Raw genomic sequence first — 23,935 nt, 5'->3', positions numbered from 1 at the left:
TTAATGGTGGCTGAAAATTCAACATTGCATTACAGTAATAAAATACATCTGAAAATATATTCAGACAGAAAAGGGTTATTTTAAAGTGTAATAATATTTCAACATTTTTACTGAAGTTTTGATCAAATAAATTCAGCCTTGGTGTGAGTATAAGAAACATCTTTCAAAAACATTGAAAAATCTTACTGACCCCAAACTGCAGTAGTGCATATGCATATATATTTTTGTATATATTGTGTATTTATTTATATGCATAAAAACATGCATAGATATAAATATGCATACATAGAAAACCCTGCCATTGAGATGAATGAGAATGCTAACAGCTCTTTTCAGGTATTGCGGACCTTTCTGCCCTTGTCAGTTAAAGATAGATTTGCTTTGGCAGTGATTCATTCTGGCCAAAGTAAAGATGCAGCATTTTTGACCTTAGTCCAATTTGTCTTCGATGACTGGAAATTTCCCGCTGTTAAATCTCACACTTACGTTCCTGAATATCGTCTGTTTTCGTTTTTCAGCTCTCTTACCAAGAGACAGATTGGTGAAGTAAGAGCAGCTGTGAGTGTGCGTCTGTGTCCAACTGCCTCTACTCCTAACAGGACAGAAAGATCTCTTGATTAAAGGCAAGCTGTGTGCTTTTGACTTTATTTAATGCCTGTGTGTGAGTGTGGAGTGGGAACGGGGTCCGTGAGTTTGTGTTGCAGGTGGTTCAGGGCTGTGTAATATTACAGAGGAAGTTAGTGTGCGTGTTCTGAGAAGATGAGACTGACAGCTTTGACTTCTGCTTATTTCCTCACTGTCCTTACAGTTTGTTCGAGAAAGAGGAAAAGATAGTAAGAGAGAAACCGAAGAGACGGCTAACTAATAAATAGGCCCACCCGGGGCAGTTGAAATGGAGAAGGAAATTAATAGGATTTAATTTTACAAAGTGTTATGACTCAGCAGATTTAATTAATAAAATTACATAAGCTGATTAAATTAAAGTAATTGCTAAAGATAACTATAAATATATAAATATAATACAACTTTAAATATATTATTTTTATTATTATATACATAATTATTATAATAATAACAAAATATGAATATAACATTTTTATATTAATTTAACATTTTTAACATTTAGGAAATGTTGTATTTTAATCACATAAAAATAAATTATTAGTTTAATCATTTTCAATAGAATGTAAACAATAACAACAAAATTTTTAAAAAATAAATAATAAATAAAGAAATTACTGAAGCTGATTAAATGAGGTTAAATCACTTTATTTTGAATTTATAAAATATAAAAAATTTATAACAATTAAAAAAATAAGATATATATATATATATATATATATATATATATATATATATATATATATGTGCAAAGCATTTGTTTGTTTGTTTTTTGTTTCATTTGTGTAGTAATATTATATTGTGATTATTTTAATTGAATATAATTAATAAAAACCAAACAAATTTATTTATTTATTTATTTATTTATTTTTTCAGTTTCTCTTAAATTCCAAGACTTGTCAAGTCATCAGTTATGACTGACAGAGAAAGGAAATAAATTCAGAATTGTATTATCTTCTCATTGCATCCTTGTGTTCTATCTTCTGTAGATGATGGATGTTTATTTTGATTGCTCAGATCCTTTAATAGAGCTTGACTCGACACCGGATTCCATCCGTCATCTTCCATTAAGACTCAAATTTGTCAGAACTAAAGCTGTCGAAGACCATTTCAGTAAAATAATAAAATAAAATAAAATAGTGATGAAAGTGTTCAAACAGGTGAATCTCAAACCTCGTCAGCTTTGATCTGACCCCCTCAGAACAGATGCTGATGCAGTCAGAGGTCATGAACCCCTGAACCAGTCCTGCCCTACAGTTCAACCTGGCCTGAAATGCATTTACAGTCAGCATATCCAATAATCATTCAGAAGACCATTGCAAATATCAGTAATAAGATATTTGTGTGTGTAATCATGTGATTTATATTAGTGGAATCTACTGATCTCATATCAGATACAGACTTACAGTGTTCATTAATAGCAGTGGCATTGGATCTTCGTCCACATTTTATCTCATTTTGTTTATTATTTTTTTTATGTTTGTATGAATTAAATGATTTAACAGAATTTTAAAACATTAAAATAGGTTACTTGAAATAAAATAATCATTAACTATAATAAAATTAAATAAAATTAGCATAGTATGCACTTTACACATAATGTATTGCATACTGCATACGTTATACCACTACAGAAATTCTCTATATTTGTGAATTGAATGCGAAAATAAGGAAATTAGCAGACTTTATTCTGAGAATTTGAGATCCTCCTGTATTGTTATCTGCTCACTTCCATAAGTGTGTGCTTGTTTAGTTTATAGCTGGCAGTAGTTCTGCATTCAGCTCTAATAGAGATCTTCTGTATGAAAACATTCCAGATGTGGAGTAACGCTCCTCTTCAGATAACCTGACCTTATAAGATCATTTCTATACTGTTTTTTAAAAGCTATATGAGCTGTTTGGCTTGGGCCTGCTACAGATGATTGCATCCATGTGTGTGTGTTCGTGTATGTTTATCTGCATAGTTATGTTTGGAGACATAGAACTTAGAGCAGAACCTGAGACAGTTTGACAAACAGTAAAATGCATTATATGTTGTTCTTTTTTGGGATTGCATAAAATAATAAGTGAAATTATGGAGAATTTAAAAATTCATGCTTTAATATTCATAAACAATCTTTAAATGCAGATTTTTCTGAAACTGTTCTTGTGTATAAAACAATTTTATTTATTTATTTTCGTTTTCTTTACTTATTGTTCTATCCAGAAATGTCTCCCTCGTGGCCTGTGATCTTTCACTTGCTAAATGTAAATGCTCTCTCTCTGTTCTCTTAGCTGATTAAAGGATCCGCTCAGGATACCTCCTTTATATTCTTTTAAACAAAGCTTTTTGATGCCTGCAGCATATGTTGCTTCCATTCCTCATCGTCCTTATTGAAATGAAACCCAATTGCTTGTTTTATAGTGTGAGGGATTGACTGACAGCATGACAGTTCTATAGGATTACAATACGCAATCCACAGGATTACATTAAACACTCTCAGTAAAGCCACTTCAGTCTTTCATAGCAAAGGCTGTATTTCAATGACCAGATGGGACATACAGCACTTCTCACAATGTACCTCATTTCATTACACTTTCATTTTTGCATTGATTAGTGTTGAAGAAAGCATGCAACAAATACATCAACTTATCTGCCATTTTCTAAGTCTCTTTGTTGGCTGAACACTTTCTAAGTCTCTTTGTTGGCTGGACGTCCCACACTGATCTGTAATAAAACATTTGTCAAATCAAGTTTGCCATCTGACAAAATTTCTTTGTTTATTGTAAATTTCTTATTTTCAGACCAAGAAAAGGTAATATTTGAGAGTTTTTAAAAATAGACTTTTGTGTGTGTGTGTGTGTGTATATATATATATATATATATATATATATATATATATATATATATATACAATCTTATTTTTCATTCAGTCTAATGAATCATTAATTTAATCATCTAATGAATAAAATGGCAAAAAAAAGAAATATATTTATACAATTCATCATAACAGTTGATGATGTTCCCTTATCTGAACTTTTGTATATTTTTGCTGTAAAAGTTTCATTTTAACTAGCATTTGCTTATCTTTCATCTGATATAGAAGATCACTTGATGCCGCTGGAATGGTTTTACATGTTTGAGGAAAGCTGCTAATCTCCTGCTTGTACATTTGTGTCATGTCTTTCATTGCACTAGAGCTGAGAGCTTTGTCTCCAATGGCGGCTTATTAAAAGAACCCTCTTAAGTATGTGTCCTTCCTCTCAGAGGGCTTAAGACTCTCTCTCGAAACAAACTTTTTAGATAAAAGCTACGCAGAGGGTTCTCGTGGAATCTGAAGGGGTTTGTGAGAGCTGGTACTAAAGCAGAGACCTCCGAGAGCACGGTCTGATGTACCACAATAATCCAGGCTTTTCTAGCAGCATGGGTCCACTTTGATCAGTGGAGATTTCACTGCCTTTGCTGTTGGTCTCTGACCCCTGTAACTAACACGACGTGGCTCGGCAAGCTTTTAGAACTTAAATATTCACACACACTTGGAAGACGCACACACAGTGGATGCATGGAAAACCGTCTTGCAAGAAGAGTGTGTAAGCTGTCTCACTGTATTTTCAGAATGTGTTTACACTACTGATCAAAAATTTGGAAAAAGTAATATTTTTATTTAATATAATATGTATTATAATGTTGTTGAAAGAAGTCTTTATGCTTACCAATGTGACATTTTTCATTAAAAATATGGTTAAAAAAAACAGTAATATTGTCAAATGTTATCATTTCGATTTAAAGGAATTGTTTTCTATTTGAATCAATTTTAATATGTATTTTATTCCTGTGATGCAAAGCTGGATCAGACATTACTCCAGTCTTCAGTGACATATTACTAAAGAACTTAACGAAAGAAATTACTAAAGAAATTAACACTCATATTCAGCAAAAATGATCAAAAGTGGCAATAACGGCATTTATAATGTCTCTTTTTCTATTTCAAATAAGTTCTGTAGTTTTGAATGTTCTATTCATCAAATAATCCTGGAAAAATCTGCATTATTAAGATTAATACATATTACAATTAATACCTAAAAAATTATTACATTATTATTATAGTAGAGCAGTTTTTTATTGTAATACTATTTTACAGTATTGTTTACTGTAATTTTCAAATCAAATGAATGGTAAGCATATTAATTAAATAAATAAATATATGAATGTATGTCAATATTGAATAGTGTAATCTTCAGCATATCTCAAAATCATATATTCAGTTTTTAACTGTTCATTAGAATTTTGTTACATTTACATGTACTTGCTGCGTTTAAATTCTGTTTTAGTCTTTCATCAATACAAGAATATGAATAATCCTAACATCCTTGGATTTATGCTAAAATTTTATGTCTGCAATAAAAATGGTATTGTAAATCATAGTATAGTAAATGGTAAATGAATTGCCCACAAATCATTTCACAGAACCTGTTAAATTACTTAAGTGAATCAATAAATACTGTCAAATTACATTTCAACTGTTTTCTATTCTATTCCCCAGTCTCTCATGTCCTCTCATTTGTACATGTTTTATGAAATCCTCATTCAACCAGATGTTGTTGATTCATTATTCTCTGGTGATATTGAGGCAGAAGGATGTACTGTATCATCTGAAAGCCAAACTCTGATCTCAAGTTCATCCGCTGGCTTCCCTGCTAAACCATTAGCGCAAGAACCTGAGAGTACCTCACCTTGGATGAAACTCTTTTTTTTTTTTTTTTTTTTTTTTTTCATCGTTTTCTTCTCCAGGGAATGGAAAAATGACAGATGAGAGAGATGAAATTAAGGGGCTCTGTTCTTTAATGTTTCTTTGCCCTCTGTGTGAATAAATTATATGCATTTTTTTTTTTTTTATCTGGAGGGATGTTAACTTTTCACTGGCCCCGATGCTTAAAGTGCTAGGTGGTTTCCGCCAGGCTCGGACTAACCTTCTGATTTATGCCGCCCTGCTCAGAATCAAAAGCCCGCTCGTGTTTGCACACACACACTGTGTGCAGGTACAACAAGAAAATCCCTGTTAAGTTGTCTTGTGGCACTTTGTCGAGAACAGCAGCGGGAACTTGGGGAATGTTACGTGACTTTGAGAAGCCTCTGTGCAAAGTGCTAAGGAAGGGGGCAAATGAAAAAACGAACGAAGAGCCGTTCTTCTGAAGTGGAGCCAGACTCGATGGCTCCCGTGAGGCACCTCAGGGGTCAGCGGAGCAGGCTCAATGTTATCATTTAACCTGTTGGGTTTGTTTAAACCTTGACCCCAAACAAGGAGCATGGCCATCGGACGGCGAGCTTGCGTTAATTTGTCTGTGAGGAAGCTTGCTTCCATAACCACATGAAAGCGAAGGAGGTGGAAAAAACTTTGAAAAGATTTAATCTTTATTTGTCAAAAACTATTTTATTTTTTTGATTGCTTACATTTTTAACACACGAGTGCAACCGTTGTCTGAAAATGTCTTTCCAGACTCAAAGCTCACCTGTTTCTCTTTTCTGTTCTTACTGTATATGCGCAGGACTGTGGCCTGGTGGTCAGACCAGATCAGCCCTGCGGTTTGGAGCTCATTCCAGGTACGAGATCTTCAGAAGAGGCCCAGGCCTCACCTCGGCCTTGCCTCTCAGGAGATGAACCTGGTAGGTTTACTCCAGGTTTTGATCATGGGCTTGTAGTAAAGTATCTGGAATTTGAATCTGAAACTTGCTGTAAGATTTACAATCCCATTCTTTTTTGCATGCAAGGTAGTAAGTCAAACCGATTTTGTTACAGATTTTTAGTTTTGTGGACAGATGATACATTTTCCACATATTTTTCCTCCTGGATGAAAGATGATGTTGGCCCTTAAACCATATATTTCATTTGCAAAGTAGTTCATCATGTGTTTGGCTATATTAGCATGAGAGTCACGGTTTATTAGCCGCTCCACTAGAGGATGGGAAAGTGCTAGTGAACTCCAGAGTTTGGTAATTTATGTGTCTGCTTTTACAGTGTGACAATGTACTGATTCATTGCCTGAGTTGAATCATTGCTCAATTATAAGGTTAGGACCTCCATGCTGACTTTATGGCTGAATCTAATCACTTCAAACAGGTTTCTGAGTGAGTTGTTTCTCTGCAGGTGTCAGTTCTGTGAGTGTGTGTTCAGCTGTTTAGATTTAAGACCATCACGTTAGGGTTCAGAGGACGGTTCAGTCAGTGCTACAAAGGTAAAAAAGCCTTCCTCAGCAGGGTAGTACATCAAAGTCAGTGGCAATCTACTTTAATTAACTGTTAACACTGTTTGTGTGTCTATCGGTGTGTGTGTGAGAGAAAAGATCCAATTAAAAAGAACAGATTAATAGCAAAAATATGTATATATGCCACAAATAGAATATTACACCATGTAAGAGACTGTCTGAAACTGGCACAATTAAGTAATCATGTCTAGCTGGAGTTTCCCACCTGATTCAAGTTTTAACATACAGCTGTATAAAACTTCATTACTTCTCAGAGATTCACTCCACTATGAATCACCTGTGAATGCTGTAATTTGAGTATGCTGTCTCTGTCAGGTCGTTGGGTCGTCCCATGCCTGAGCTGTTCAGACAACAGGACTTGCGATTGGAGAGAGGTTGCCTGGCAGCCCGACAGCTGTTATCACCCCTTGCTGGACCAACCTCAGTTGCAAACCTGCATGATGGGCCGGAAGGTAAGGAACCACAAATACTTTAAAAATGATATCAGTGCTTGGTTACCCTGTATTGTCAGCAAGAAGGTATAAAACCTGTCACTGGGACTGTATCCTTTCAAAAGTTATACTGTTGTACCTTATTTATTTCTAAGGGGTGCATATTAGTACCTCAAAGGTACATATTAGTGCCTAAATGGTACATATTGAAAAGGTGCTGCCCCAGAGACTGCAGGAGCTTTTGTACCTATATTTTTCTGAGTTTATGCATCATCATCTTATGACTTAAATGGCATAATACATATTTTACCATAGTAACTTTAACAAACATTTTATGCAATGCTTAACAGATCATAACTGTTAAACAAAATACATTCCAAAAATACAGTAAAATTGTGAAATATCACTACAATGTTTAATCTATTTGAAGATATTTTAGAAAGTAGCTTATCCTTGTGATAACTCCAGTCTTCAGTGTGATACGATCTTTCAGAAACCATTCTAATATAGTGATTTTTTCTTATTATCAGTGTTGAAAACAGTTCTGGTGCTTAATCATTATTTGGGGATTGTGATAAATTTTTGTTAAATTTCTTTGAGAAGGAAGATTTTAAAATGTTAAATATTTTTTTTTTATAAAAATCTTTTGTAATGTTATAGATGTATTTACTGACATTTTTGACAATTGAATGCATCCCTGCCCTAATAAAAATATGAATTTCTTAAAAACTAAATAATAATAAATCTTACTGACCCTAAACTTTTAAACGTTAGTGTAAATACTTTTTGAGGCCACTATATATTTGTTTAAATCTTCAATATTTTAATAAATCATCAATGTAAGTTATTATAAAGTGTGTCCAGCAGTCAGTTTTTCCTGGATTTGATGTAAAAATACATTTCGTCAGCTCTTCTGTATGCAGCTGACAGCTTTGCCATATGTGTATACAGTACTGAGGAATAAATTAAAGGCAGGCACCTCAAATAGCAAATGAGAAGCTGTTTATCAGAGATTAACAGCAGGTGCTGAGCTTCATCTACAGCTGAGCTCACAGTAGCTGCATGATTCAATTACACTGCTGCTTTTATAAATGTAAACATAGGTATAGTGTAAATTCCTAAGGAAAGAATGGGGGAAAGGTTCTGAAGAAGAAAACATATACTCTCCTGTGTTTGGTGTCAGATTGATTTATTGTAATTTTTTTCTTGATGTGTGATCTGCACACCTCCTGTGTTTTGGGTTGTTTTTTAAATTAATGCTTAAAGCCCAGCAGGGGTTTTCAAAGCTGTGTGTGCCAAACCTACAGTCTGTTCCTGTTTCAAACGCTCCCTCAGCGCTCATCCTCACAGCATGACTCTTTCCACCCTGTCTCGATTTAAGACTCACAAGATCAGATCTGACACAAACAAATGGCCACATTACACAAGGGCCTGAGCTCTCTCTATAGACAAAACACAGCCCTCTGACTGCGAGCCCATTCAACAGGAAAAGAAGAACTCTTCAGGAAAGATTGTTTCAAATAAAAGAGCTTTAGATTGTCAAGGTTTAGAGTTATATGCATGAGTTCGTTTCATGTTAAATCCATTTTTGCAGTCTGGAGACAGCCTTATTTATGTATTGTATGGAGTTCAGATTATCTTCCCATACTTGTATACTGCTACATTTCCTGTACAAAACACATTTTTAAAGAATTGTTGTACAGCTATTGAGATAAAAATTAGAGTTGAACAAGGATAAAAAAATAATAGGAATATATATTTTTGGAACTTTAGGTTTGGAGCAACTCCTGACTTCTTCTTGTTGCAAATAAGCGTCCTTAATTTTGTGAGCATGTCTGTAGACCACAGTGTCAGCCAATGCATGCTCTCGGAGATCTTGTGATTCAGACTGGCATTCCTGCCAGCTTCACTGCCAAAAGCACACACACACTCTTGTGAAGTGCTTCATGGCAACTATGATCTGAAAAGGCCATATTGTATCTTTCGCCCTTATAATGACACAATTGTTATTTCATTTCCTCATGTTTGTGTTATCTGTAGTCTGTCCAGATTTAAAATGTGCATGCATATGCTGTATGTAGTACCACATCCATTATATAATATTTTACATTCTTTTTGTTTTGTTTTTATTTGTAAGATTTATTCATAAAGATTCAGATAAGATTCAGTATTCATAATAAAAGTGCTTGTAATTCGTAATATTTGTGAACATTAGTTAACTGCATAAGTTCACATGAACTGACAATGAAATATATATTTTATGTATTAATCTATTGATTATCCTTAATATCAATTTTAACATTTACAAATACATTATTAAAATCAAAAGTTGTATCTGTTAATATTATTTATTAGAACATGAACTAACAATGAATATAAGTTAATAATATGGACAAATGTTTAAAATGATACACAATTACACGAGATGTAACTAAAATCAGTGGCCTAGAAAAAGCAGTTTTATTTTATGCAAAAGTAGGTCTTTTATGGTGGCAGCCACATTAAGGTCACGTGACCAGCTGAATAATAAATTGACATTTTGTTTTAAAATTTTTGTTTGATATCATGTACCGTTCAAGAACATGAATAAAATCTAGTAAAACACATAGATTGTGTCTTTTAAATTAATGATTGTGTCTATTGTGCATATAATTCTGGACTTGACAAGAATGGCTTTAAGAAACCAGTCCAGGAATTGATTTAACCTGTTTTAGTCTCACAACATCTAACATACTGTAAACGCATGTTTTCCCTCAGGTCCTGTTTATCGGCGACTCCACCAATCGAGGGATGATGTTCTACCTGATGGAGAGGGTTAACACTACTCTGGAGGACTGGGACAAGGCCCACGACACCATCATCTACCACAACCTGAATCAGGGCAGAACCATTGCCAGCTACTCCTACTACCCACAATTCTGGCTGCCGAAGGCCCAGAGACCCACTTTCCAAAGAGCTCTGCAGCAGCTTCTAGAAAGGTCTGTGTATGTGCATGTTGGATGATGTTTGTCTCCATGTGGCTGTTGATTACACCCATTAAGCTGTGAATGTGCGGGTTTGGTGTCGGTCTAAAGTGGCAAAGGCCTTGTTAACACACTAAATGACTTTGGCAGTGTGTTTGATGGTGGGATGTGGGCTGCGTGTGGTTGGAAGGCCGTGTGTCAGATCAGAGTATGTCAGCAGGGATGGTAACCACTGCTGGCTCAGCGCGCCGTTGATCTCACACAGCTACTGATGTGGGCAGAGGGGTAGGATATGCTGCACAGATGTGATCGTGTGTGTGTCTGTCTGAGTGTGTTGTAGTGTACATCTGTTGAGGACATGTGTTTGGGGAGCTGCTTGAATGATCTGACGCATTTTGTTTTCGCTAAATTAAATTAAAAAGCTGAGTCGAGGCCGAGCTTTAAGTGTTGAAATATGTATATGCACTAAATTAAAAATTTAATTGAATTGTATTTAGCAGATGCTTTTATCCAGTGCATTCAGTGTGTTCACGGGGAATTGAACCCCCAACCTTTCGCTTGTTAACGCAATGCTCTACCACTTAAAAATGGCATTACCATTTAAAAGTTTGGAGTTAGTAAAATCTATTTTTTTATTGTTATTAAAAAAGTATAACATTTATTAAGAAGTGATGCATTAAATTGTTCAAAAATACCAGTAAAGACTTGTATAATCTTTCTGTTTCAAATAAATGTTGATCTTTTGAACTTCACTAATCAAACAATCATTTAAAACTTCACAAAAAAAATAAATAAATAGCAGAACAATTGTTTTTCAAGATTGATAATAATAACAAATATTTCTTGATGCTGACAAATGCTGAAAATTCATTTTGCCATCACAGAAATTAATTATATTTTTAAATATTTTTTTAAATGGAAATCATATATTTTACATCGCAATAATATGTCTTAGTATTACTTTGTCTTTAATACTTAAGCCTTGGTGAACATAAGAGGCTTCTTTCCAAAACATTACAAAATCCCATACTTATCAAATTAATAAGCAGAGTTTTGTTTGGTTAAAAAAATTTGTACAGTAATTTTTGGTACATATTTCCACTTTTTTACTTGAAATAATTGGACAGTTTATGCTATGGATTGTTGATTATGTCTTAAGTATGTGCTGTTGATCTTTAACCTCTTCTCTTCACTTCCACTGGGACAGGTCACGACCCCTGGAGAACTCGCCTCAGACGGTGCTGGTCACTGGAGGGGTGCAGTGGCTGAACCTGAACCATTTGAGGACCATTAAGCAGGTTTTAGGGAGGTAAACATGTTCCCAAATGCAACACAAAGCCAGCCTGTTCATTATTAGCTTGACTCAACCACAATTTAATGAGCAATGTTCTAATGGCAAAGGCTTTTCTTCCTTTTTAAAGTTGCTGGTTTTGTTTTATGTAGTTTAAGAATCTTTCTAAGTGGCTTTGTATGTTTAACATAATTTCTTTAACTTATCTTCAAGAGAGGGTCTTGAGAAAATCAGGGTGGTGGTGAAGTCTTTAGGAATGGGTTTCCATCTGCCTGTGGATGGTATTCGCTCCCTTCCACTGGTAAGAAACAAAATCTGTGGGTTTGGTCTGTTTACCAGCTATTCTTCATTTTCACTTTATTCATTTATTTATTGACATCTATAAACTTTGTCAGCCTTTTTGTCTTCTTACATTGGTTCTAGAATGGAGTGCAAGAACTGTATAATGTGAACAAGAATATTCTGGAAAGTGCCAAGCATCTTGGATATGAGGTCATTGACACTCTCAGTATCACTATGGGTCGTTATAGGGAGTTCCTGCAAGGACGATGTGCCTGCCATTTCCATGAGGTACAGAGCAAAAAGATACTTGATTCTCATTTATACTGTACAAAATTAACACAATTATTCACTTATGTACTTTTGCTATTTATATTTTTTTGGATCCACATGTCCATTTTTGTGATTGAATCAGTTCTGCTGTTCATATATTTGAAAAAAAAAATCCTGCTAGAAACACTTTTCCAGCCTTCCAGCCCCATAAATCATTTAAAAGAGAAGCCATTCCTTTTTTTATCTCACCCTTAAAGTGCCTGGCAGATCAGTGAATGAGTAATTAGCAATTAGGCGGGTTTTTATTAGCCAATAAAAGGCAGGTTGGGAACAGATGTATTAGCTTGCTAAGTGTGTGAAGTGGTGGTAGAAATGCCAAACCAGCTCACATATGGGACTGATATCACTGTAGATCTGGAAAAAGGCCAGCAGATTTAGACCCTGAGATACATAACATCCTGGTCTTTTGCTAAGAGAAGAAGTTGCATGTTTTTTGGCAATTGGCAATTTAAGAGGATATAAAACCGAAATGTGATAAGAGTTAGATTCCTAATTTAAAAAATGTGTCCCATGTCAGAGAACAGAGCCACACACAGACAAGCAATGTTATTTGCTTTGCTTGATTGAAATCTCATAGTCCCTGTGCAAAATAGAATTGAGTAGCTTCAAAAGAAATCAGATGTGACCACTAAATATGTCTGTTGTTTGCAGGTCTATAAGCTTCCCTTTCCCACAGCTTCTTCCCAAAGTAAGCTAAAGATCTTAAGTGTTGGTGGAGAAAGCAGGAATCCGGCCAGTGAACAGACGGGGCCTCAAGAGCACGAGGAACCGCCGTCTCAACCTGACGTGTCCTACCACGTAAAGGGACCAGTGAACGCGGTGTATTCTGAGATCCTTCTCAGCAGGATATGTGTGAATCACGCCGTCAAAGGGACCATTCACTAACAGTGACAAAAAGACAATTAGCGGCTGGTGACGCTTACCTGTGCGTGTTTTTCAGGTGTGTGTGTGTCTGTGAATATGTAAATGTGTTGAGAAATCAATTTAAAAGGGCTAAACTATGCACACCGAATGGTCTGGATCTATGAATCTTTGAACCATATGCTGGGTCAAAGTGGTAAATTGGAGGACGAGTTAGGTAGGTGTCTGTTTGCACATATGTGTTTTTGTATACAGCGATCCAGATGGAATAAGGGGTGTGAGGGGGGACCTCCTGAAGTCCTGCCAAAATGACTTTGGCAGCTGTGGCTTAAGGGCAGGAATTGGCTACGGTGCGACACTGTAGAGAAATAACAGAGGCGGTCACACGGTCCCTACAAACAGCCTTGCGAAAGCATTCCTACAACGCTTTTCCACAATGCTGCTACTGCTGAACCACGGGCTGAAAACGTTCCCAGTATGTTTCGTGGCTGCTGCGGAGTGCCTTTGATCTCACCTTGCCTCACATTGTATAGTTTGTGGAAGTTTGGGCGATGTTTTGAAGTCTAGCTTTACACCGCCTTTCCTTCACATGCCAGGTTCACAAGTATTTATGAAGTATTTTCTATGCCAAAGGTCTTATGAAGTATATTGTATGTTATAGTATTATGGTCTTATGTTTCTCATACATTTATTTTTCTACCAGTGTTTTCCAGCGTCTTTAATAAATAATCAGTGTAAAATGTTAGAAAAGATGTTTACAAAAAAGAAGATATTTATACTGTTTTGATGGTAAACATTTTTATATTGTTGCTGGGTTTACTCTAAATTGCTGGAATGCATGATGTTACATTTGTCCATAATTTATGTTTAACAGGAAGTGGGTTGTGGAGAGAGAAAATTAGTAGGATTTATTTGCAATATCCCATAAAATATATCTTCCCACCAGTTGTTAAGCTGAGCTCAGAATGGTCACGAACGCAGTTTCCACTTGAACTGCAACAAATTCACATGCAACTATGAGTTGACCTGTAAATATTCTGCAGTGCGTGAATAACTCTATTTTTGATATGTCCGAATTTTAGAGTCAGTGATTTGGATGTTTATGAAGAGCTATGCTGTGTCGCCTGTGCATGAAATTATTCCAACAATCACATTGAATATCACTTGTCATGAACAATTAAAAATTTATATTTTCATAATTTAAAACTCAATGCTTGATGTAGTTATCAAATGTTTTTGTCTTAGATTTAGTTTGATTCTACCATGTGTCAAATTCTATTGACATGCTGTGTTCACGCAAACAGATTTAAGTTTATATATTATATATAGCCTACATATAATTTATAACATTGCATTTTAAGTTTATACATTTGGGATTTTTAACATTTTTCATTATTTCTAGTTTATAAGCAAAATCGAGGTCCATTTTAGATCGAAATGAAACCAAATAGTTGCTCACGTGCTCTTCATAACGAGCTTTTTCATGCGGTACGTTGATGAGGAGCGAGTTGGTATCACTTTATTAATGCTTATAAAACGTTTACATATCACAAAACATATTTTTTACTGTACAGTTAACTCTGTCGTTCGCAACAGTTTGTAGTATGTCACACTAACACAATCTTCAGCAGACTGCGCCCGAATTTTACCGTAAAATTGTATATACAACGCCTAACGTTATTAATATGTCGGACGTTTAAAAGTATTACATTTTTTACAGTTATCTTATAAAATTCGACGTATCTGAATGTTATTCTTTAGTGTGAACACCGTGTGAGCTAAAGTGGCCTAGGCTAGAATAAATTAAACAATTTTTTTTTTTTTTTTTTTTTTTGCTTTAAAATGTTTTATGTTCTCTAAGCGTCTTTCTCTATTGTCCTGAATTTTATTTTAATCTTGGTTTCAAAATATTCGTTAAACGCTAAGTTAAAACTGCTCCGTTAGATACTCAAGTCCTTTTTATCCTTAACAGTCATTTCAGCAGCTCACTAGAGATTTTGTGAGGTTGAAAGAACCCTGATTCTTTCTGCTCATCAGTCGCGCTCGCTTTGTGCTCTCTCACCGGCCTCCAAGCCAAGATCTGCTTGTCCAATCAGTGCTGAGAACGGTCCATCTTATGAATATTAATGACAGGTTCGACCAATCACTATGTGGGAGTGCTTCACAGGAGAGCCTTTAGTTGCGCGTTTTCCAACAGCAGCATATAACTGTTCGTGTCTATTTGAGTTTGTACTGATGGGGAAGGTGACTTGTTGGAGGTTGGACGCCTTTGTTCGTACCTGCGACTTAATGGATACATAAAAGGGACATTTATGAATGTAAAAGCGCCGTTTGTGGATTACATAAGCTAGATATTAGATGCAGTGGACCGGTATGAATCGTCTTTGTACAAACATACAGTTCGGGACTTGTTAAATGAATTGGACATGGATAAAACCGGTTATGGGATACATGCAACTTACCATTTATTCTTTCTGTGGCTCACAGTTTGCCCTCTTTGCTCTCAGGGAAGTTGGATGTAAGTATTATAAGTGCTATGTTGTTTTACTGTCAAATAATGTTTGAATAAAAATGTTTGAAAATTGTCTCCTTTTCCTCGGGCCTGGTTATGGCATTTCAATCCAGGCCGACAGGAGAGGAGAACCTCTTCTGATATTTGTGTCACACTACTCCGCATCACAGGTGGTTGGGCATCACATCTGTTGGAGTGCCCGAGAAGTTGGGTTGCGCGCATTTGCCCCTGTCGCACAAGCAGAAGGAGCTGTGCGCGCGCAAACCGCACCTTTTGCCGAGCATTAAGGAGGGCGCGCGCCTGGGCATCAGCGAGTGCCAAACGCAGTTCAAACACGAACGCTGGAACTGCTCGACCCGACGAGACCCGAACGTGTTCGGCTACGAGCTCACCAGTGGTACGCATGTAATGTATCATACTGAAACAAGCTTAATTTGAATGTGCTTTATCTGAATAATCCTGATTTTTCATTAATTTTCTTAAAGTTAGTAGTAAAGTTTCACCAGCGCGATCAAATAATCACGAGACACAAAATATTAAGATGGTACTAATACTGTCAAATAGTTTTTATTGAAAAAATAAAATCAATTAATGTAATTTTAAGTGTCATTTAGCGAATTTTGATATTATGACCAAAAGAATGATATTATGACCAAAGAAAACCAAAGAAAATAAAAAGGTTAAATTATTTATTTGGTGTGCATTAGTCTCATAGGATTTTCACCTTAGTAATTATGGTAATATGTCTAAAGGCAGAAAACAATTATTTTAAATATGCATGTGGTTATTGGACACATCAACAAAAATAATCGGTATTTTTACTTGTCATGAAAAAATTCTGTATGTATTCACTTTGTAATTGTTTTTTAAGAATCTAAATGTTTTTCTTAATTGACTGTGAATCCTATTTTTGACCCCTTAATGACCCTTTTGATTTGAAATGTTTCTGAAAAAGATGATTTGAATTTGGAAACTGCTGTGACATCTGTTTTGGGTTAACCATCTCTATGCTAAATTTGCTATGGTCTTTATCTGGCTCTGAATGTAATGCATGCAGGATTAGAGTGATTGCAAAACAAAGAGAAAAACTGAAATGGTAGAACTTGTTGCTGGATTTCTGTGAATCCATTTCTAAAAATTGCCAAAAGTTTCTCTTCCAGAGCAGTTCAATTCCAAGATCAAGTTAATGCAAGGGGGGCAATAATTTAATATAGGTCTGATTTCATGCATCCACAACCAGGGTTTAAAGTAATTTTTATAGGCATCTCAATATTGGGCCTATGCACAAAAAATGCACCATTTAGATTTACTTTCAGAAATTAAACTGAATTGTTTATTCTTCTATTCTATTCTATTCCTGTTATTTAGGCTTCTTGCTTTAAATGTTTAGGTCACCTCTCTTGAAAGTAACAGCAAAGAGAAAAAAGCAAAGAAAAATCATAGGCAGATATTTTTGAGAAATCAAAGTCAAATCAAAGTTAAAACATTATCAACTAAATTTAATCAAAATGAGTCTTATAATTTAAATGTAATTTTATATAAGCTATTACAGTTCGCTTTATAGAAACTACATGCATTAATTGATCATCACTAGATGCCCATTTAAAACTTAATCTGCATAAAGTGATTATTTTTTTATTAGGATCTGCAATTAAATGTATATATTTATTGTAAATAATATTTAATCAGAAACTCTGAAATGCACAGAACCATTTACTTAATGTATTAAACGGTCACTTAAAAAGTGTTAAAAGGATGTTAAGAATTTTTGCTTCATCTGTTCTCACAATAAAAAAGAAATTGTATAGTTTGATATCAGTGTTTCTCTGTATGAATGTTGATAACATTCCCAGACTCTGATACTGCTGCCCTGAGACCCTTATCACAAATGTCCTTCTGTGAATCTTATATTCTCATAATTTTTGGTTGTTTCAATATTTCTAAGTACTAAACTTGCAACGGCTAATTGCTTAAATTTTTGTTTTTTAAGGGACAAAAGAGACAGCGTTTATCTACGCAGTCATGGCTGCCGGCCTGGTTCATGCAGTCACTCGCTCTTGCAGTGCAGGAAATATGACTGAGTGTTCGTGTGACATGAGCCTGTTGGGCAGCGGTTCGCCCACGGAGGGGTGGCACTGGGGTGGGTGCTCCGATGACATTGGCTTTGGGACTTCCTTCAGCCGTCGCTTTGTTGAAAATTCAGTAAAAAACACATCAGCCCGTGTTGAGGACACCCTGTTCACTATGAACCAACATAACAGCGAGGCTGGAAGACAGGTGGGTGACAAACAACTCAAATCTTTAAAGTACTAGTTAGTGACTGCTCACTTTTTCAACAGCCTCTGCATTTTTCCCCTTCATTTTGCCAACAGGGATTTATTATGAAAGCATAAACTACAATCCCATGTAGTATTGCAAATGATGCAATCTGATCTTTTTTTAAATCTCTTTAAGAATTATGAGTAGTTAAATGTGATTTTTTAAAAGTTGAAATCACACTGACATGTCATTTCTTTAAATGGCTAATATTTTTTGCCTTTCCATTCATGTCTTGAGTGATATGTGAAGCTAAAGCATCAGTTTGCATATGATTGTGCTTGTCTGCTTAAAAAATACAGCAAAAGAGCTAGAAATAACTCTTAATTCAGTGTTTCCCTGTATAGAAAACCAATTCACTCTAACAGAAGAAAACATGAAAAGTGTGATGGGCATGAAAATGTCTGTCCATTCCTGCAACATTCATAACACATTCAAGTTCTTGTGATTTTACAGCCTCCTTAATAAACCGTCTAATCTCCCGTTTCCTCAGTCACTATAAGGTTTTAAGCAAGTCTACTAACTTGCATAACTTTATTACTAATATGCAATTACCATTTAAAATATGACAGTTTTCTCCAGCAAATTAATCTTTGACTCGTTCTGGTTGACAAGAAAAACCATTTCAAAGCATCAAAATAGGAACAGAGATAGTTACGGGCTGTTTCAGCTCTGGCAATTTGTCGATCAAATGAGTTACATCTCCCCACATGTTCTTGATTCATGAGAAGCTAATGATTTGAACCGAATTCCACAGCTTTGACTGAAGAACACTTGTAAGTGTTTGGAGACCCTAACCCTAAAGTGGTTGGAAACCACAGAGGAGCGTTTAAGCGAGACAAAATTTTCCTCAAGTCAGCGAAGGGCCCCCATAATCCTTCACCCAAACAAATGATCCTATTTCATGAAAGTCGTCAGCTAATAAAATACTCTGCTTTCATGGTGCAGAATATGAAGGGATGGGAGAATATAAAAGCTTTATCCAAAATTATATAGTCCCTGGAAATGTGGTTTATAGTGAACCTAGGTTAACTCTCGACGACGTTTTTGCCTGAAATCAAGGAAGTCTGTCCAAATTGCAAAAATGTTGGAATGCTCAAATCACAGTTCACATGTCTGCATACGTTTTCTAGAATAACAAGATGCTTTCCCAGCTTCTATCTGTTATGGATCAGAAATATAATGATCTCCGTATCCTCTTCCTCTACAGGCAGTGGCCAAAACCATGTTGACAGACTGCCGCTGTCACGGTGTGTCGGGTTCGTGTGCGGTAAAAACTTGTTGGCGCACAATGGCTGCATTCGCGCGTGTGGGCGCCTATCTGAAGGAGCGCTACGAAAACAGCGTTCAGGTGGTGGACCGATCTAAGCGTAAGGTGCGTCGTAAGGACAAAGACCATCGCCACATGCCTATTGGCAAAGAAGAGTTAATCTTCTTCAACAAATCGCCCAGTTACTGTTTGGAGGACCGGCGCTTGGGCGTGATGGGCACCAGGGGCCGCAGGTGTAACAGAACTTCAGCCGGGCCGGACGGCTGTAACCTGTTGTGCTGTGGGCGGGGCTACAACACACACGTGGTACGACATGTAGAGCGCTGTGAGTGTAAGTTCGTCTGGTGCTGTTACGTTCGCTGTCGCCGCTGTGAGACGATGAACGACATGCACACTTGCAAGTAGAGCAACTACTTGGGGAGTCGTCTTATGAGTGGAAGTGGACCTTCCTTGCACTTTCAACCCAGGTGGGCCTAAATTGTATAATCCCTTTTAAGTCCATATGCATAACTCTTACCATGAGCTTCAAGTGGAAATCAAGCCATTTTGTATATAATGACTGTGGAATATAACTGGAGCATAAAGGGATCTACGTAAAATACTGGGAACAGCAAAAAAAAAAAAAAAAAAAGTGTAAATAGATGCTTTTGTTTGGGTTTGAATTGAAGGGTCATACGGTTAATGATGAATTATAGTGGGAATTATATAGATAATTTAAAAGATATTTTTGATACAATGTTTTATAGGTTGCAAAAGAGAATCCCTTAAAAAAAGACAGAACGAATTCCCTAAGGATGTATTCTGCAATTGTAGCTTTCTATTTCATGATTTAAATGTACATTTTAAATTATGAACAAAGGACTTATGCGATTTCACCTCATTTGAATTGATCTTAAATAAAGTTTTTTAGAGACCCTGTACATTCTTTCTGCTTGTGACTGGCGAAGTTTCTTCATTTGTTCCTTCCCTCCTAAACACATAATCACGTATTATCCAAAAGTGTAGATAATGGATGTGTTCTGCAGTAGCAGCTTTAATGATTTACAATCTGAGTGTATATTTCAAATGAAGAATCATGGTTATTGTCTTTCTTGTGACTGATGTTTGTCTCATTCCGTTCCTCTCAAATCTCTGAAAGAGTAGTGCTTTGCTAGAAGCAACAGAGTTGTGCCAAATACCATGGCTGCATTCTCTTAAACAGCCCTTAAATGCTAATTCAAGTGAACATATCAGAGTGACAGAAGGAGAAATTCCTGTCAGTTCTTACACATGCTGGCAACTCTATTAAAGTTGTTGGAAAGTCTCACTCACGTTGCGTTCCGTGATTTCACTCTGAATGTCTGCTTGTTCATTCTCATGTGGTTGTATTTACCGCTGAGTGCAAGTTGCATCAAGCTTTTTTTCTGTCCATGAAAAAAAATAAAATAATTCGGATTATTCTCCAGACTGACTCTCAAGCCAGTTTTATTCAATAAATGATTCCCTTTTGGAAATATTGCCATTTTCTCACTCTTTAGTTCCTCCAGAAACATAAGTTCCTCCAGAAGACATTCATGCTATTAGTTAATGAGACATTTTGACCAAATATTTCAACTTAGAAGAGATTTGATAATAGAACCTTCTCATCTTTTATCGTATAGCTTTTACTTGTCTTCTTTTAAAATTGCTTATCCCACTGTTCTATTGTTTATTTTTGTTTTTCTTTTGTCTTTGTCAAGCCCTAATTTACCAAGACAAATTCCTTGTACATGTATACATACAGTACTTGGAAATAAACGTGATTTTGATCATTTTGGTCAATTCTGCACCGTGTGGGCAGTGAGACTTGCATGTAACCCTCCAGGTCTTCCAGCCCTTCAGCCCTGGAAGCCTGGTGCCAACCCATCCAGGGCAGATATGCAGGCAAAAGGAGTCCACGTGGACACATCTGTTCTCTCAGATGTAGCCAACAGCTCAGGTGGCTGCCAGCCTCTTGGTTTCCTCAGTGCCTTCTTTCAACCCTCTAATTCTCTTTAGTATGTGTTTAATGGTTAAATCACACGTGAAATTAGATGATTTGTCAAATCTGCTGTACTGCAATATTACCTTTTCAGGTTTTGTTCCATCATTGCTAATGAGCTGTAACATTTTATTATTCTTTTTTAATGTTCTGGAAGTGTAGTTTGGTGAGGAAAAAGTTTTTTTTTTTTTTTTTTTTAATCAGTTTTTCTGAGTGTGCGTGATTGAGTCGAGACTTTTAATGCATCACAGTGGGTGGTGTGACAGCATGCACACAAGCACAATGTGTTTTGGATGTTCATTTGATCCACGCTGGCCTTTGGAGACTAGGGTCATCGCCCATCCCGATCATCATTCATCTTTTGTCTCGGTATGAATGATCAGTTATGTCCATCCAAACACAGTATTAGATTTGAAGCCAAGAATCACGGGTTTTTTTTTTTTTTTTTTCACTGGCTCATCCCTGCATGCTCTATGAGTGGTGCCATGCTCTGTACGCCTTCCCAGAAGTCTGTAGGGGCTCGTGGCTCTGTCTGGTTGTGTTGGTTAAGGCGTAAGATGGTTTGGATTGGCAGCACTGTTTTCCTGCCAATAACTGTTGCTTAAATGTCAAAGATTCCCACAACTGCTGAAGAGCCAATGTTAAGATTCAACACACGTCTTAGTGCTCGTTCTGCCTTAATTCATTCTGTATGTTTTCTTTGGTTCTTTCTTACGATCTCTCACCATATTGCTATGAAATATTTTTTTAAACAATTCGTCCTACAGTTGAGATTCGTTCTGATCCTATATAAACTGGACTGACTTTTCTTGTCTTATACATATGGGGGAATATGAACAGAATGAATCCATCCGTCAGTGACATGAGGGGATCTGCCTCCCTCTGGTGGAGTCACAGAGTCTTGCCAGAGAAGACCACATGAGGGAGAGTGATTTAAGACATTGAAACTGAATCATTATTTTAGCATAAAAAAAGAAGGCTTAATTAAACCCAAAAAGAGTTTTACGTAGGATAATTTTAATCTTATAAAACCTAATGTATTAAGACCTCTTAATTAAACCTGTTGCACACAATTCCTTTTGCCTCTTGATTGATAGTGTATACTTTTAGTAAGTAAAATTCAGCTTAGTAGCTGTATTCCTATATTGTGCTCCATTTCTTTTTTAGGTTAGTGTACAATTTGCCTTGAAGTTCAAATATGTGTTATTGTTTTTATATATATATGTGTGTATGTGTGTGTGTGTTAATTTTAACACATAACACATCAGCGATTGATTGTGCATCGATCATTTACAGTATGTGTATATAACGCATAAATTGTTGCACAACCAACACAAAGCAAATGTGGAAATAACAACAACAACAACAACAAAAAAAAAATGGAAATCAGAACATCCCTGTGTTTGGTCAACTGGAATTTGGTCAAGGTCAGTTTAAGAATTGCAAAGCAGACGAGTGTGAAATATGCATATGTACATGAAAAGCGTCCTAAGAAATCTCTTTCAAAACTCCAATCCATGCATAAATGTCAATTACAGGAATCTTCTGGTGAGTAGACCCACATACGTTAGTATATTGTAAAGTACATTGTGTTCTTGTGGTTGGCGTGTCAATTATAGTTTAAATGGGATAAATACGTGTTTGATTTTTTACAGCTGGTTGGGATTTCGTTCAGAGCAGATTTCAGAGAACCATTTCAAATAGGTTTTGGCATGTAAAAACGCCAGTTGAGCAGTGGTCATGCAGTTTTTCATTTGTTTTCCTAAGCAGTTGGGGAAAAACAACAGTGTTTATGCACTCTCGTGATTATAAAACATACTAACCACCTCATAGGCAAATACATATATATTACACACACACACACACACACACACACACACACACACACACACACACACACACACACACATGTGGTCTACAAGGAATTCCTTAGTATGAAAGTTCTGGAACTATGAAAGGAAAGTCATGATGCAGCAAGACATACAGGAAGTGTGTGTGTGACAGGGTATCTTCACCTGACCACTTGGCTTATTTATGAGTGAGGACATCCTGTGATTCTTCTGCCTTGAGCTCTGTTTATTCAGTACACATACACACACCAGCTTCATCACTCCTGGAAACTGACCAGCTTCTTCCCAGCTTTCTAGCTGCATTGCACCGGCACTATTCAGCAAAATATTTGTTGATTGGTCTTCATAATCGTAAACGTGTTGCATCAATGGCAAAGAAATCAGGATTTTTCTTCACATCTCTCCTTGATGGCACAGATATCTATTTAAGCTTGTTTATGGCACGAAAAAACATAACAGGTTATTGTGACTTTATCTCACAATTCTAATTTTTTATCTTCACAATTAGAAATTTACGTATCACAATTCTGACTTTTTGTAGAAAAAATTGCAAGATACAATCTCAGAATTATGAGATGTAATCTCTCAATTCTGAGAATAAAAATTCAAATGGTGAGATATAAATTCACAATCATGAAAAAAAAGTTAACATTTTGATACATAAACTCATTATTGGGTGAAAAAAAAGTCACAATTATCTTTTTTTTTTTTTTATTCCATAGTGAAAACAAGCTTCCATAATGATATCATTGCCACGCTGCAAAAATTATTTGTCATAAGTCATTAATCGACATTTTTTTCTGGTTTTCCAGTAAAAATATGTCAGCATCTTTCAAATGAGAAAAAAAGGAGTTGCAAAATCAAACCTCTAACAGAATGAAATCTCTAACTAAAATTTCTCCATTGGCATTTTTTTTAATTCTTCTTTTTTTTCTGGCTTTTAAACTAAATTTATCTGGATTGTGT

At 35.9% G+C, this 23,935-nt stretch overlaps 2 protein-coding genes across 6 annotated transcripts in view; both read left to right on the top strand.

Moving 5' to 3' along the window:
- Positions 1-14,305, top strand: part of LOC113048045 (cadherin-like and PC-esterase domain-containing protein 1) — a 42,078-nt gene extending 27,773 nt beyond the window's left edge. For 2 of the 4 annotated variants that reach the window (XM_026209548.1, XM_026209547.1), the window contains exons 15-21: positions 6,148-6,265; positions 7,180-7,316; positions 10,053-10,273; positions 11,466-11,567; positions 11,763-11,850; positions 11,973-12,119; positions 12,813-14,304. In XM_026209548.1, the coding sequence (XP_026065333.1) occupies positions 6,148-6,265; positions 7,180-7,316; positions 10,053-10,273; positions 11,466-11,567; positions 11,763-11,850; positions 11,973-12,119; positions 12,813-13,046 (1,047 nt within the window). In that variant the 3' untranslated portion in view covers positions 13,047-14,304. Of the gene's footprint in view, positions 1-6,147; positions 6,266-7,179; positions 7,317-10,052; positions 10,274-11,465; positions 11,568-11,762; positions 11,851-11,944; positions 12,120-12,812 lie in introns of all 4 variants that reach the window. The other 2 variants (XR_003276389.1, XM_026209549.1) reach the window with 2 other exon arrangements.
- Positions 14,306-14,856: 551 nt separating this feature from the next.
- Positions 14,857-19,609, top strand: LOC113048051 (protein Wnt-16-like). 2 transcript variants are annotated; one of them, XM_026209557.1, is made up of 4 exons: positions 14,857-15,540; positions 15,705-15,931; positions 17,525-17,811; positions 19,061-19,609. In XM_026209557.1, the coding sequence occupies exons 1-4, from the start codon at positions 15,449-15,451 to the stop codon at positions 19,523-19,525; spliced, it is 1,071 nt and encodes a 356-aa protein (XP_026065342.1). In that variant the 5' UTR covers positions 14,857-15,448; the 3' UTR covers positions 19,526-19,609. The 2 variants fall into 2 exon arrangements, with proteins under 2 accessions (XP_026065342.1, XP_026065343.1); XM_026209558.1 differs by having other exon boundaries at positions 15,399-15,540; positions 15,648-15,931.
- Positions 19,610-23,935: the final 4,326 nt, after the last annotated feature.

This window comes from Carassius auratus, chromosome 29 (genome assembly GCF_003368295.1).
Source record: "Carassius auratus strain Wakin chromosome 29, ASM336829v1, whole genome shotgun sequence".
Classification (NCBI taxonomy): domain Eukaryota; kingdom Metazoa; phylum Chordata; class Actinopteri; order Cypriniformes; family Cyprinidae; genus Carassius; species Carassius auratus.
The sequence above is the reverse complement of the archived record's forward strand: the minus strand, read 5'-3'. Positions and strand labels throughout refer to the sequence as shown.

Excerpts from the sequence above, each read along its gene's own strand:
- LOC113048051 (XM_026209557.1), top strand. The coding sequence starts at position 15,449 with ATGGATAAAACCGGTTATGGGATACATGCAACTTACCATTTATTCTTT. Across the intron at positions 15,541-15,704 it reads TGCTCTCAGGGAAGTTGGAT|GTGGTTGGGCATCACATCTG; the intron begins GTAAGTATTATA and ends TCCGCATCACAG. Across the intron at positions 17,812-19,060 it reads ACAGCGAGGCTGGAAGACAG|GCAGTGGCCAAAACCATGTT; the intron begins GTGGGTGACAAA and ends CTTCCTCTACAG.